Below are 12,357 nucleotides of genomic sequence, written 5' to 3'. Positions count from 1 at the left end.
CCCTGCACGACTCCACCCCTTCCCCTCAGAGTAGAGGGGCTCGGAGGGCAGGGCTGGTCCCCTCCTTGGTCCCCACTATGGAAACACCCAGAGCAGAGTCTGGGTCCCTGCCTCCCTCTCTCCCGCAGGCGCAGGGCCTTGAGCCCTTCGAAGCATGGCTAGGGTTGTGGGCGGGGCCCCTGAAGGACCAGACTGGACATCTAGGGGTACCACCGAGTCTCCCACTAGCTTTGCTGCCTCGTCCTAGGACACGTCCTCCGCCTCAGTCTCCCGCAGGCACGGGGGAGATACAGCGAGGCCTGCGGCCCAAGGCCCGTAGGCGTGCTTGGCTCTCACCTGCGGGGTCGGTCCCGGTGCCACCGCCCTGGGCGCCCTCCGCTGCCGGGCGCTCACTCCGACTCGGGGTCGTTCTTCCGGTGGCAGGGTTGCGGGCCCGCGGCGCCATGGCAACGAGGCCGGAGCCTTATTTGAATGCTAAAATATTCATGAGGCCGCGGGAACCTCCGGGCTCGGCCACGCCCCTTAGCAACGGTTGCTAGGGCAGGCCGGTGGGGCGGGGCGGGGCAACAGCTTACCGGGTTGGGATCTGGAGGGCTCGGCCGCACGCGGTAGGCGCCCTGTGCGCTGGGCGGGAGCCAGGGGGCGGAGGTGAGAGGCCATCACGCGGCTGGGCTGGAGGGGTGGGGCGGCGAGGAGGCTGGGGCGCGGTCAGGCTAGGGGTCAGCCCCTGCAAAGGCAGTGTCTGGTGCAGAGCAGCGCCCACCTTTCCCGGCTGGGAGGGTCGTCCCTGAGGTCCCGGCCTTCAGAGATGTACACTCGCCTCCCAGTGTGGTCGATGCCAAAACAAAAGGAAGCGCCATGGGAAAGGATCCCCGAAGAGGAGGGAAACGCAGATCTGGACACCCGGAGGGGAATTCGGAGCGTCCATGCTCCCGAGGGACGCCGCCTCCCGCTCCTATTTCTGCGCGCCAGGCGCGAATCCCGCCCTGTTCTAGACTGCCACGGCACGTGGGGTCGGTGATGCGGTGCGGCGGGGGCGGCCCCCGAAGCGGTCCGCCAAGGTCACGGCCTGCAGTGGGGTGAGCTCCCAGAGAACAGCCCGGAGCCGGCTTGGGAGGGGATAGGAGATGGGAAGGGGTGGCGTCCGAGCCAAGCAAGTTTGGGTCTTCTGTGTAATGCGCCATTCTTTCTTTGTAAATAAGGAGGGTGTGTTTCTGCACCACTTTGAAAATTTTTAAAAATGTTAAAACCATGTCTTTTTTAAAATCTCGAAAGGAGATGGGATGTGCGTTTGTGCTTGGGATGGGGGAGATTTCAGTACACCCCTCTGAGCAACTTTTGGGTGCGATTTGCTGGGTACCATTTGTTAATTGGGCCACACGGTAAGCTTGTGTAAGGTTGGAAGGGCTGGGTGGTGGGCAGCTGGGGGGGCCGGTCTGCAGGGCCTGCTCAAGCTGGGCGAGGCTGATGGTGAGGGGGTGCGGGAGAAGGCCGGTCCTCGGAGCCCCGGCGGGGCTGCGCACTGGAGAGAAGCAAGACCCCCTATACGGGATAAAAAGGGTATGTGTGTTTCGCTGCTCCGTGGGCTCAGACGGGCCCCCATCCCTCACCCCCCGCCCGCCCACCCCGCAGAGACGCCCCGGCACCTTCTGGCCCTGGGCGCACCGGCTGTGCCGCGCCCAAGGACTAACCGAGGTGCCAGGTGTCCGGGGAGTGGCGCAGGCGCCCGTTCCGGAGCCACCGCACGGGAAGAGGGGCGCAAGGCAGCCGAGCCTCCGGCCACTGGGGGTCCCAGAGGCTTCCGGCGCGGCCCGTCCGGGAGCCTGACCCTCGCCCCGGCCGCCCCTCTGCTTTGCTCCAGGCTTCCGTCCACCCTCAGTCCCCCAGTCCGGGGGGCGTCCGCGGTGCTGGCCCTCCACCCTCCCTAAGGCTCGTCCCCCGGGTTGGCCTTCGGCTCCGGTGCCCCCTCGGTGGGCCGCGCGTCGCGACGCAGGGAAGCCCTCCCGGGCAGGGCAGGGACTCGAGCCGGACCGCAGCGACCCCGCCCCAGCCTACAACCGCCGTCGGTCCGGCTTTCCTGAGGGGCCTCCGTTCCCCTGGGAGAGTCCGGAACCTCTCCGGAGAAGCCGTCGCCCCCGGACCCTTGACCTCGCGTCCTCGCAGTCCTCCGGCCTGGCAGAGCCCACCCTCCTAGGCCGCGGCCCACGAGGGCCTCCCGGGCCCGCACCGCCCTCAGGGCCGTTTCCCGGAAGCCCCGCCCGGCCACGGCTCTTGACGGGCGGGCGGGTCGGCCAACCGGAGCGGGGCGGGACGGGGCGGGACGGCTCCAGGGCGGGGCCCGGCGCCCTCGGCCAATGGCAAGCCGCGCCGGGCTGACGGACGGGCGCAGGGCGGGGCGTGCGCCGGTCGCCGCCCTCCCCCCCCCACCTCCCCGAGTGTCCGCCGCCCGCGCCCCGCCGCCCGCAGCCGGAGCCGCACCCTCCGCGGACCGAGCCCATGAGCTGGGCGAGCCGCGCGCCCCGGCCGCGGCCCCTTTCCCCGCCCCGGCCCCGGCCCCGGCCCCGGCCCCGAGGGCAGTCGCGCCAGTGAGCGGTGAGTGCGGCGGGGGCGGGCGGGGGGCGGGCGGCGGCCCCGACCCGGGCTGCGGCGCGGGGCGTTGGAGGCGCGGCGGCGGCGGCGGGGCGCGCGGGGGCGCAGGTGAGCAGCGGGCGGGAGGGCTGCGGGCGGCGGCGGGGGCGCGGTGTGTCCGCGCCCCTGGCCCTGCCCTCCGCGGGGCCCCCGCCGTGCTCTCGGGCAGCGTGCGGGGGGCCTCCCGAGCCGAGGTCCGCCGCGGCCCCCCTCGAGTCCACGGCGCGCTCTCAAGGGCTCGGGCACTGGGCGGCCATCACGGCACACAGCCGGCGAGTCAGGGGTTAGGAAATCGCTGCCCACTGTCTGGGGACAGGAGCAAGGGCACCCCGCGTTCAACCTCACAAATCGGGACACCCCAGCCGGAGGCCTTGAGTCTTGCTCACCTGCACCCCTGCCCCGCGCCCCCGCTGGGCCTGTTCTCTCGCTCGGTCCGTTACCGGGAGCCGTCCTCCCCCCAACCCGCGCCCGGCCGCCTCCTCGGTCTTCCTTTCTCCAAAGCTCATTGGCAGCAGGATACCGTGGGTTTCCCCTTATTTTAACGCGTGCCGGCCTTTTCCTTGGAGAAGGGGGCGGGGGCTTCTTTCTCTGCCCGTCCCCCTGCTCCTGGAACAGCAGCTGGCATGCAGTAGGCGCTCTGTAAATGCTTGTCAAAGGCAGCAACATGGGGGGGTCCGCAGCCGGTCTAAGGCTGGCGCTGGCCTGCCCAGGCACGCTGCTGTGGCCCGACCTGTTCTTGCAGGGAGGGGACCGGTAACCTCCGCCTGCAGGGCTTCCAGTTCAGGCTTTCTGCCTACCCAGCAACTTCTAATTTGGGTGCGTGCTTGGGAGATGCTCTCAGCTGTCAGCTCTGCCTTTTGGGGGCCAGCTCCCTGCTCTCTCAGAGCCATAAGTGCAGCTGGAGTGGGGGCCCTCTGCCACCCCTGCGCTGGAGGGCTGCAGGTGGGGGGGGCTGGGCCCAGTTCCCTGGCTGTCTGGGGCCAGAGGGTGGGCCGGCCGCGCGGGTCCTCACAGGCCTGCTCTGTGGCGCTGGGCCTGTGCTGAGTGCGGCTCCCTCAGCAGGCGGGACCGGAGACCACCGCAGTGCCCCGTGCTTCAGCCCTTGAGGAGCGATGACGGAATATAAGCTTGTGGTGGTGGGCGCTGGAGGCGTGGGGAAAAGTGCCCTGACCATCCAGCTGATCCAGAACCACTTTGTGGATGAGTACGACCCCACCATCGAGGTGAGTGTCAGCGCTCCCGTCCCCAGCCCCGACTCCTGAGGTGGGCTTGTCTTCCGTGTGCTCCACGGTGGCGGGACTTGGGGGCGGGGCAAGAGAGGTGCCCAGTATGGGCCCATCCTAGGAGAGGTTGGGGCGTTCCTGAAGCCCTGTCCTCCTGCAGGACTCCTACCGGAAGCAAGTGGTTATCGACGGGGAGACGTGCCTGCTGGACATCCTGGACACGGCGGGCCAGGAGGAGTACAGCGCCATGCGGGATCAGTACATGCGCACCGGGGAGGGCTTCCTGTGTGTGTTTGCCATCAACAACACCAAGTCCTTTGAGGACATCCACCAGTACAGGTGAGCTGCTGGCCGGCCCTTGGGGCTTCCCTGTCCTTGTTTCTTCTCATTCTCTGTCCTGGTTCTGGATGCAGCTGTGCCTGCGGCCGAGCGACTGGCTCCCACTTTCTTCCTTGTAGGGAGCAGATCAAGCGAGTGAAGGACTCCGATGACGTGCCCATGGTGCTGGTGGGGAACAAGTGTGACCTGGCTGCCCGCACCGTGGAGTCCCGGCAGGCACAGGACCTCGCCCGTAGCTACGGCATCCCCTACATTGAGACGTCAGCTAAGACGCGCCAGGTGAGCTGGCTCCCCACCCCACTGCGCGCCAGGGACCCGCCCCGCCCCGCCCCTGCCAGGGAGCAGTGCTCATTGCCCCCTCTCCCCCGACACAGGGCAGCCGCTCTGGCTCTGGCTCCAGCTCCGGGACCCTCTGGGACCCTCCGGGACCCCCGTGACCCAGCGGCCCCTAGCGCTGTAAGTGTCCCCGGACGGCAGGGCAGCGAGGGAGGCCAGGGCCCAGGGTCTGCGCTGACCCAGCTCCAGGGAGAGGCGGAGGTCCCTGGAGAGAGCTGCCCTGAGCCAGGCCGGAGCGGCGACCCTGGGGCCCTGGCTTCTCGGCCCCCAGAGTGCCCTGTGGGCCCTTGTTGGCCCTGCCCCCTTCATGGGCTGGTGGGGACAAGGTTGGTAGGTCAGAAAGGAGAGGGACACGGGGATGTTCAAGCTGCGAGCCAGACCCCGGGCCCGTCCTGTCGGGGAGGCTCCTGAGGAGCGAGCTGCCTGGTGGGGGCAGGCCTGGGGCTGCGGGATAAGCGGGGCCCAACAGTCACATGGGAGGTGGGATGGGAAGAGGGTCGGGAAGGGCAGGGATTCTACATGAGCTTCAGGCCGGGGGTCCCTTGGTCCCCTCCCCTGCCAGGCCCCCAGGCTGAGTCCCACTCTGAACCGGCCCCTTCTTCCCAGGGCGTGGAGGATGCCTTCTACACGCTGGTGCGCGAGATTCGGCAGCACAAGGTGCGGAAGCTGAGCCCGCCCGACGAGGGGGGCCCCGGCTGCATGAGCTGCAAGTGTCTGCTGTCCTGACGTCCCTTCGGGGCCCCCCGCCCCTCCCCCCACCATCTCGCAGGCCCTCTGTGCCCCCGGAGCATGGGCACGGAGCACGGGCATGGGGCATGCAGGTGCCAGATGCCAGGAGGAGGTGCTGCCGTCGGAGGGAGGGGCAGGGGAGGGAAGGAAGGAAGCGCCCCCGGGCCGGCCCAGGCTCCCTGCACGGAGTCCGCACACCTCCCAGGACGCTTTGCACAGACTGTGGTGACCTGAGGCCACCGGCACCCGGCTGTCACTCGTCCCCCAGCCCCGTCCTGGTCCTCTGGGCACAGGCTGAGTTGCAGTAAATTATTGGATGATCTTGACGCTGGCGTCTGGGTGACATGGGAAGGCGCCTGGGTCCCTCGGCGTTGTCTGCCTCGAGGCCCCTCTGCGGGGAGCCTTGCGGGGACTGCGGAGGCGGCCTGGGCCGAGCCACCCTCTTCTGTCTGGGTCTCGCAGAGAGTCTGGGCTCCACGTGTCAGGCCGGCTTTGCGTTCGACCTCGACCACACTTTATTGAACTTCCCAGCAGTCAACAGGGGCTCAGAACCAAGGGTGCGAGTCTTCCCTCAGAACCTCTCCTTCTCCTCAGAACCAAGCAGGTGCGGACACCTGCTTCTCCTTCAGGGGAAGGCGGAAGTCCCACAGGGGCCTGGGCACTAGCGTCCCCCACTTGGCGCCTGTGCTGACTGCAGGTGTCGGCACGTTTCCCGAGTTTCCTTGAGAGGCAGGTGCTGAGGACGCGGATCTGAGCCGGGGTGCAGCGTCCGGCTTCCCGGACAGGATCCCGACACGTCTGCCTGGCCTCGGCCACTGCCCCATGGCTGCCCGGTGACTGCTGGAGACCTGCGCTCTGGTGGCCCCTGCCTCCTACTGTTGGGGAGGGGAGGGCAGGGCCCACCTGCCTGTCCATGCGCCCAGGCTGGGGTGACCTGTGGTCCCCAGCGCTGCCCTGGATGGGAGTCGTGCACCCGTGGGGCATGCCCAAGCCCCAGGTGGACACAGAGAGTCCTTCAAGACTTGGGCAGCATTGGGTCAGAACTCAGGACTGCCCAAGGCCACGGGGCCCGAGACCCATCATTCTTCCTTCTGGTCGCGGGGGAGCTCGTGTTGTCTCTGCTCCCCGGGGCCTGGGGTCAGGCCAGAGGAGGTCCCTCTAGGTCAATGACTTGTACCTCCTGGTGGGGGTGGTGGGGACTTCTATCTTCCAAGAAGTCCAGAGTGAGGAGGCAAGGCATGTGCTGGCTGCCCAGAGCCTCTCAGCCCCCAAGCTCTTCTCCAGAGGCCTAGGGGCATCTACTTTTCCCATCAAGGAGGCGACCAGAGGGGCCCAGGCAGGCTCGGGGCCCTGGGGCTGCAGGCTCAGTGCTGGCCCGCAGGTGTCTCGGCTGGACCGGTCCAAGCCCACAAAGGGGCAGGAGCTGCAGAGGCCCCAGGGCAGGAAGGGTGTCCCGGGCCCTACAGCGTCCTCCTTCCTGGGCTGGGAGGAACTCATCCCACGAGACCCAGAGACGTTTTGGGGCCTGGTCTGGGGTGTGGCCACCGGGGTGACCCCGGCAGGGGTTAAAGGGAAAGGGACCCAGTGTTGTGGCCTCAAGGCCATGTCCACAGGCCCCCCTGCACCACCCCCCCCCGGGTGTCCTGGCAGGTTGGGGAGGGAGCTGCGTTGCTGCGGGGGCAGCCGGGCCAGCGAGGGGTCCTGGGCTGGGGGCAGCTGTGCCAGAACTAGGGTCCCAGGGGCTTCAGGCCACAGGGGTGCAGCCAAGGGCTGCGTCGACCTTCCCTCCCGCAGTGGCTGCTCGGCCTTGATCACGGCCTGGTGGAGAAGGGGTCGCGGCTGCTCAGCGTGTGTGGCTGGGCCTGGGGAGGCCAGCCCGTCCTGTCCGGAGAGCGTCTCCAGGGTAGGAGCAGGGAGGAGGGCCGTGGGGGCTGGGGACCTCTGCTCCTGGCCCAGGGGCATCTTGGGGAGCTCCTCAGGGCCGGCTGCAAAGAGGCAGACTGGGTCAGCGTCTCCAGCAGCCTGCTTGTGCCCAGCAGGCTGGGCCCCCAGGCTGTGCTCCCGGCTCCCTGGGTGTCCACCCCGCCCTGCCCCTCACAGCTCATCCAGGCCACGCATGCCCTGCCCCCACGGGGAGCACCCCGATGCCCGGGCCGGGCCTGGGTTCCCCGAGGTTGGAGCAGAAGGCCAGAGGGACAGAGACACAGAGGAGGGTCCCCGGGGACTGGGTCCACTGTGAGCTGCCCCAGGAGGGTGAGGTTGGAGGGGCGGGGGACCGGAGCCCACCTGGCGGGGGCAGGTCGCACTTCCTCCGTCGGAGATGGGCCATGGAGGCCCGAAGGTGTCTGAGGACGGCCTCATCCTCCAGGGCCCAGGGCTGGGCCAGGGTGTCTTGAAGGAAGCCCTGCAGCCCTTCCAGGGGCAGCTTCAGGAGGCGTTCTGGGCAGTGGGTGTGAGTCAGAGCACAGGAGCGCCTCCCCACCGTCCCAGGATCCTGCCCGGGGACAGCGGTTGGGCGTCCCGCTGTTCCCAGGAGCACCACGGGCAGAGCCGCGCGGGAGAGGCCCCGTGTCCGCTGCTCCTCTGCAGGGGGGCCCCCAAGCCACCGGCCAGCCTGTGTCCCTCGACCAAGGCCTGCCTGTTCCTCGCCCCCGGGAGCAGTGGGCCATCTCCCCGGGCCCCCACACCTGCATGGGGCACCCCTGGGCTCCCGCGGGGTCCTGTACTGCGGTGCAGCCTGAGGACGGTGTAGGCCATAGCCGTGAGGATGCGCGCTCCGTCCAGGATGTGGGCGTCCCACAGCGTCAGGGTGAGCGCGAAGGGGGTCAGCGGGGGAGCGGGTGTGGGAGGCCCAGGGGGGTCTCCACGAGGCGATGAACTCCCCTCTGCCCAGCCCCTCCCACACCCCTGACTGCGTCGGACAGGGCCCCGGATCCCGTTGTGTGGGTGTCCTCCTCCTGGGGAAGATGGGCTCCAGACGACCTTGGGCGGGAAGGGACTGGCCAGTGCGACCCACAGACCTGGGGGGCCACAGACTCTGCCCCACCCTCGGTGCCCACACACCCCGACAGGCCTGCAGGCTGGCTGCAGAATGGCCCGAGGGCCTGTCCGCTCCCAGGCTGACGAGGTCTTCCCTGGGGAGGCAGAGATGGACAGCACCAGTCCCCCGGGACGTCCTCACGGGGGGGGGGGGGGGCTTTGGGGCTCCAGGACGCATTAGGACGGCGAGCCTCAGGCTCAGGGCCTGGCTGGTCTGGAGCGTGAGGCTGAGCTCGGGCTTCCCCTGGGCCCGGGGCCGGGAGCAGGTCAGGGACCGGGTCTGCCTGAGGGTCTTACCCGGCCGATGAAACACTGTAGAACCACTTGGTGGTGTACAGCCCCGTGCTCATCCCTTGCTCGTCCTGGCGGAAGGACACAAGGTGCTCGGGGCCCCGCCGGCGGCCGCACGCCACCCCTGCAGCCAGGGGGACACACTTCCCGTGTCCCCTCTCAGCCCCGAGGGCGCCCTGGCCCCAGCAGGAGACAGAGCAGGACACCGGGCTCTGGGCAGCGTGGGCAGGGTTCTGCAGGTCCCCTACCCCTGCCCGGGCCGTGAGGGCAGGGCCTCTGGGGAGTGTCAACTCACCAGGTGTTTCTTCAGGCCTCTGAGCTCCTTCTCCACGATGCTGTCATGGTGCCGCTGGAAACGGGCCAGCTTTGGGAATCCCGGAGCGAAGAACCCTGAGAAGGCCCCGGGCACCCCACCGTCAGGGCCGTGTCCCCAGCAGGTGGGCGGTGGGTCTGCCGGGGGCTCCGCTCCCATGCCCTGACCGGAGTGTGTGCCCACGGCCCTCCCAGCCCTGGCTGCGCCCGCTCGTCCGCAGCCGCCGCAGAGTCGTCCAGGCCTGGGGGCCGGGCCAGGGGTCCCGCCTCCTCACAGACCCAGCTGAGTGGGTGGCCGGGCTGAGCACCAGGCCCGTCGGACCCAGCACACTTCCTGCGGGGGTCGCAGCAGGGGCAAGGGGGTCACCAGCCCTGAGGGGCAGAACGAGCCTCCCACGGGGAGGGTGAGGGGTTGTGCAGGCCCAAATCCTGGGCTGGGGTGCCGGACTGAGGGTCCAGAGAGTGGGACATGCCACCGCCGGGTCTTCGTCTGGCTGTGGGCTGCCGGGGGACCCGGCGGGCAAGCCTGCTGCTAACAGGGGGCTGAAGGCCCCGTGGGAAGGCGAGAACGGTCTGCAAACGCTGGGGCTGGTGGCCATGGCTGCAGACGCCCTGAGGAGGCCGTGCCCTTTGCCGGTGGGGAGGCGGGCTGGCTGGGGGTCCCCGCCTGTGCCTCTGCTGCGGCCGCCCTGCAGGAGGGAGTCCCAAGTTCCAGGTCCCGCCCAGGTGCCCTGCAGGCCCCCTACCATGCAGGGCGTGGGTCTCCAAGCTCCTCAGCTGGGCCAGGGCCCAGAAGGCGTCTTCCTCACCCAGGAGCATCAGGAGGAGTCCCACAGTGTCGCTCATCCCCTGACAGTAGCCCACCTCCTGCAAGAGCCAGACCCCATGGGACGGGGCCACCTCGCTGGGGGGAGGTCAGGACAAGGGAACCGCCCTCCCCACCCAGGTCCCGATCCTCCCACGGGCTCCTCAGGACCCAGCCCCGAGCGTCAGCACCGCAGCGGTGCAGGCCAGAGCCCCCCGCACCCAGCCCTCGGGGACTCAGGGGCCGTCCCTCCCCCGCACTGAGGTCTGCACCCCAGCCCGGCCTCAGGCCTAGGGTGCAGGGCCCCTCGCTTGCGTCTCTGGGGCCATGGGAACTGGAGTCCCAAGTAGGAGTCCCGCCTGCTCAGGCGTCCTGGGGACAAAGGGCACCCGCGGGGCAGGAGGGCTGGCGGCAGGGACACTCACGGGGTTGTAGACCGAATAGGCCAGGAGGACGTGGAACAGGGCTCGCTGCCTGGGGACGGGGAGAGCGGGGTGGGTGGCTCTGGTCTGCCCGAGCCGCGTGGGAGCCCCCCGAGGAGCAGAGTGCGGCCCCAGGGCACCCGCGGTCTTCAGCCAGGCTCGGGCGGGACACGTGCGGCGGGGGATGCGGGGGTGAGCACGGGACCCGGGACGGGGCCGGGTGGCATTTGGGGGTTCATAGTCCTGGCTATCTCTACAAACAGTGTCCACTGTGGAAAATACAATGCCAGTCCACGCAGAAACACACCCAGCGGGCTGTCCCCTTGAGCGTGTGCCCCTCGTCCGTCCATGTGTGTCCTCGCCCGGCCGAGTCTGTGGTGCCCGGCCCCCAGCTCCCCGTAGTGCCCCCACCCACGACCCCACCCCCTGCCCGGTTCTCCTCCTACCTGCTCCACGCCAACCTTTGGGTTCCGCGCACATGGCTGCCCTGCCAGGCCCTGGCCCGATGCCCACCCCATCGCAGCAGCCCCGGGGGGTGGGTAGGGACCCCTGGGTCCTCCCTCCCACGTTCACCATGTGGCCGAGATACATTTGCTGCCGTTCCTCCCCCTCTCCTCAGAGACCCCGCGTCCTCCACTCAGAAGCCCCCTGGGTCGCGCCTGACCCCCCGAGGAGCTCCCGTGCCCCCAGAGCCTTGCTGGTCCCCCAGCCTCACCCGACGCCATAGCGGTCTCGGAACATGATGTGGTTCCGGAAGGTCCGGTTCACGTCCAGGTCAATTTGTCTGATGTCTTTGCAGGATAGTTGGGCCCGCTCCTTCATTGTCTGGCGGCAGAACCGGGGAGGAGGAGCCAGCAGCAGGGCACGGAACCCCAACTGCCACCAACTAACTGCCCCTGAAGCAGAGAGCGTCCTGAGCCGCCCTGGGCCGTGTCCTGCGGACACCTCCTTCCTTCCCTGGTCTCTGAGGCGGGCTCCCCCCCCCCTCCAGGAGCCCACCATGCCTGGGATGACAGGGATCGGGCTTTGCAGCCCTGGGCGCCGAGGACACTCCTGAGGGTAGCCCGCGGGTCTTCCCCTCCCCTGCACTGAGCCCTGTCCTCCTGGGCCCCCGAGCTCGCCTCTCCCCACGGGGTGCCCTCGGCTCCTGCCCAGGCCTCCTCCGAGGGCCATGCCTCTGCTGTGGGCGGAAGGACTTACCTCGAGGAGCCCCTGGTGGGTGGACTTCACCTTCTCAATATGGAGCAGGAGGGCCCACACCTGACCCCTCACCTGGCGAGGGACCCCTTTATAGAGGTGCTGATGCATCTGCAGGAGAGAAGGCAGTGCCGGGACCCAGAACCAGGCCCGCTCCTCCGAGCCCCAGGAGCAAGAGGCATCCAGAAGCTTCTGGTCTTGGCTCTGTGTCTTTCCCCGAGAAGCTGGGTGTCCCCGGAGCTGGGCCCCGTCTCCCACGAGGAGGAGGGGACTGGGCCCTGACCTGTTGCTCCCACCGCTGCCCACTTGGAACTGGAGAGGCTGGGGCTCTGCCAGCAGAGCCCCCCCCCCAGACAGGGGCACTCCCGTGGGGTCGGGGTCCGGGGGAGGCAGGGACTTTACCCCCACCCCCATGGGACAGATGCCGTCTGCGGGCCCCCGGCACCCACCTTCTCGCTGGGCCCGTAGTGCTCCCAGTTTCTCAGCATCTTCGCCCACTTGCCGGCCCCGCGGGTCTCCTGGCGATGTTGCTGGAGCAGGAAAAGGCGGCAGCGGATAAGCCGCGCGGAGCTGGAGACCGGCCCATGGGCAGCGTCCAGAAGCCCTGGGGGCCGGGACTGTGCTGGGAACGGCCTGAGAGGGGCCTGAGAGGCACAGGGCCGCTCCCGCTGACCGTGTCTCCGGGGCTCAGGCGCGTTCCTGGCCACGTGCGGATTCCTGGGACGGGGCTTTGGTGACTTAGCCCTGGGGACAGCTTTGGGGACTGGGTCTGCCGTCACTGGCCCCACGCCCACCCACCGTGTCCTGCCCATGCCCCAGGACAGGCTCGTACCTTGGCCTCTCGGGGGCTGAGGCCGGGCAGCTCCTTCTCCCTGGAAGGCAAGAGAAGCAGAGCCCTGAGCACCAGGCCCCGGGCCCGGAGCCCCCAAGACCCGGGAGGGGAGGCCTGACCCCGGGGAGGGCCGGGGCTGCCAGCTGCCTGTGGCTCGGGGGGGGCAGCACCATCCCGCCTGGGGCGTGAGAAGACGGTTGTTGC

At 69.2% G+C, this 12,357-nt stretch overlaps 1 protein-coding gene across 4 annotated transcripts; it reads left to right on the top strand.

Moving 5' to 3' along the window:
• The first annotated feature begins 2,491 nt into the window (after positions 1-2,491).
• HRAS (HRas proto-oncogene, GTPase) lies at positions 2,492-5,581 on the top strand. Of its 4 annotated transcripts, XM_044259894.1 has the most exons (6): positions 2,492-2,592; positions 3,691-3,851; positions 4,012-4,190; positions 4,310-4,469; positions 4,565-4,646; positions 5,133-5,202. In XM_044259894.1, exons 2-5 carry the CDS (start codon positions 3,741-3,743, stop codon positions 4,625-4,627), a joined length of 513 nt encoding a protein of 170 aa, XP_044115829.1. In that variant the 5' UTR covers positions 2,492-2,592; positions 3,691-3,740; the 3' UTR covers positions 4,628-4,646; positions 5,133-5,202. The 4 variants fall into 4 exon arrangements, with proteins under 4 accessions (XP_044115829.1, XP_044115828.1, XP_044115826.1 ...); XM_044259893.1 differs by lacking the exon at positions 4,565-4,646 and having other exon boundaries at positions 2,498-2,592; positions 3,688-3,851; positions 5,133-5,581; XM_044259891.1 differs by lacking the exon at positions 4,565-4,646 and having other exon boundaries at positions 2,499-2,592; positions 5,133-5,581.
• Positions 5,582-12,357: the final 6,776 nt, after the last annotated feature.

This window comes from Neovison vison, chromosome 7 (assembly GCF_020171115.1).
Source record: "Neovison vison isolate M4711 chromosome 7, ASM_NN_V1, whole genome shotgun sequence".
NCBI lineage: Eukaryota > Metazoa > Chordata > Mammalia > Carnivora > Mustelidae > Neogale > Neogale vison.
Note: the sequence above shows the minus strand (reverse complement) of the source record. Positions and strands in the feature narration are given on the sequence as shown.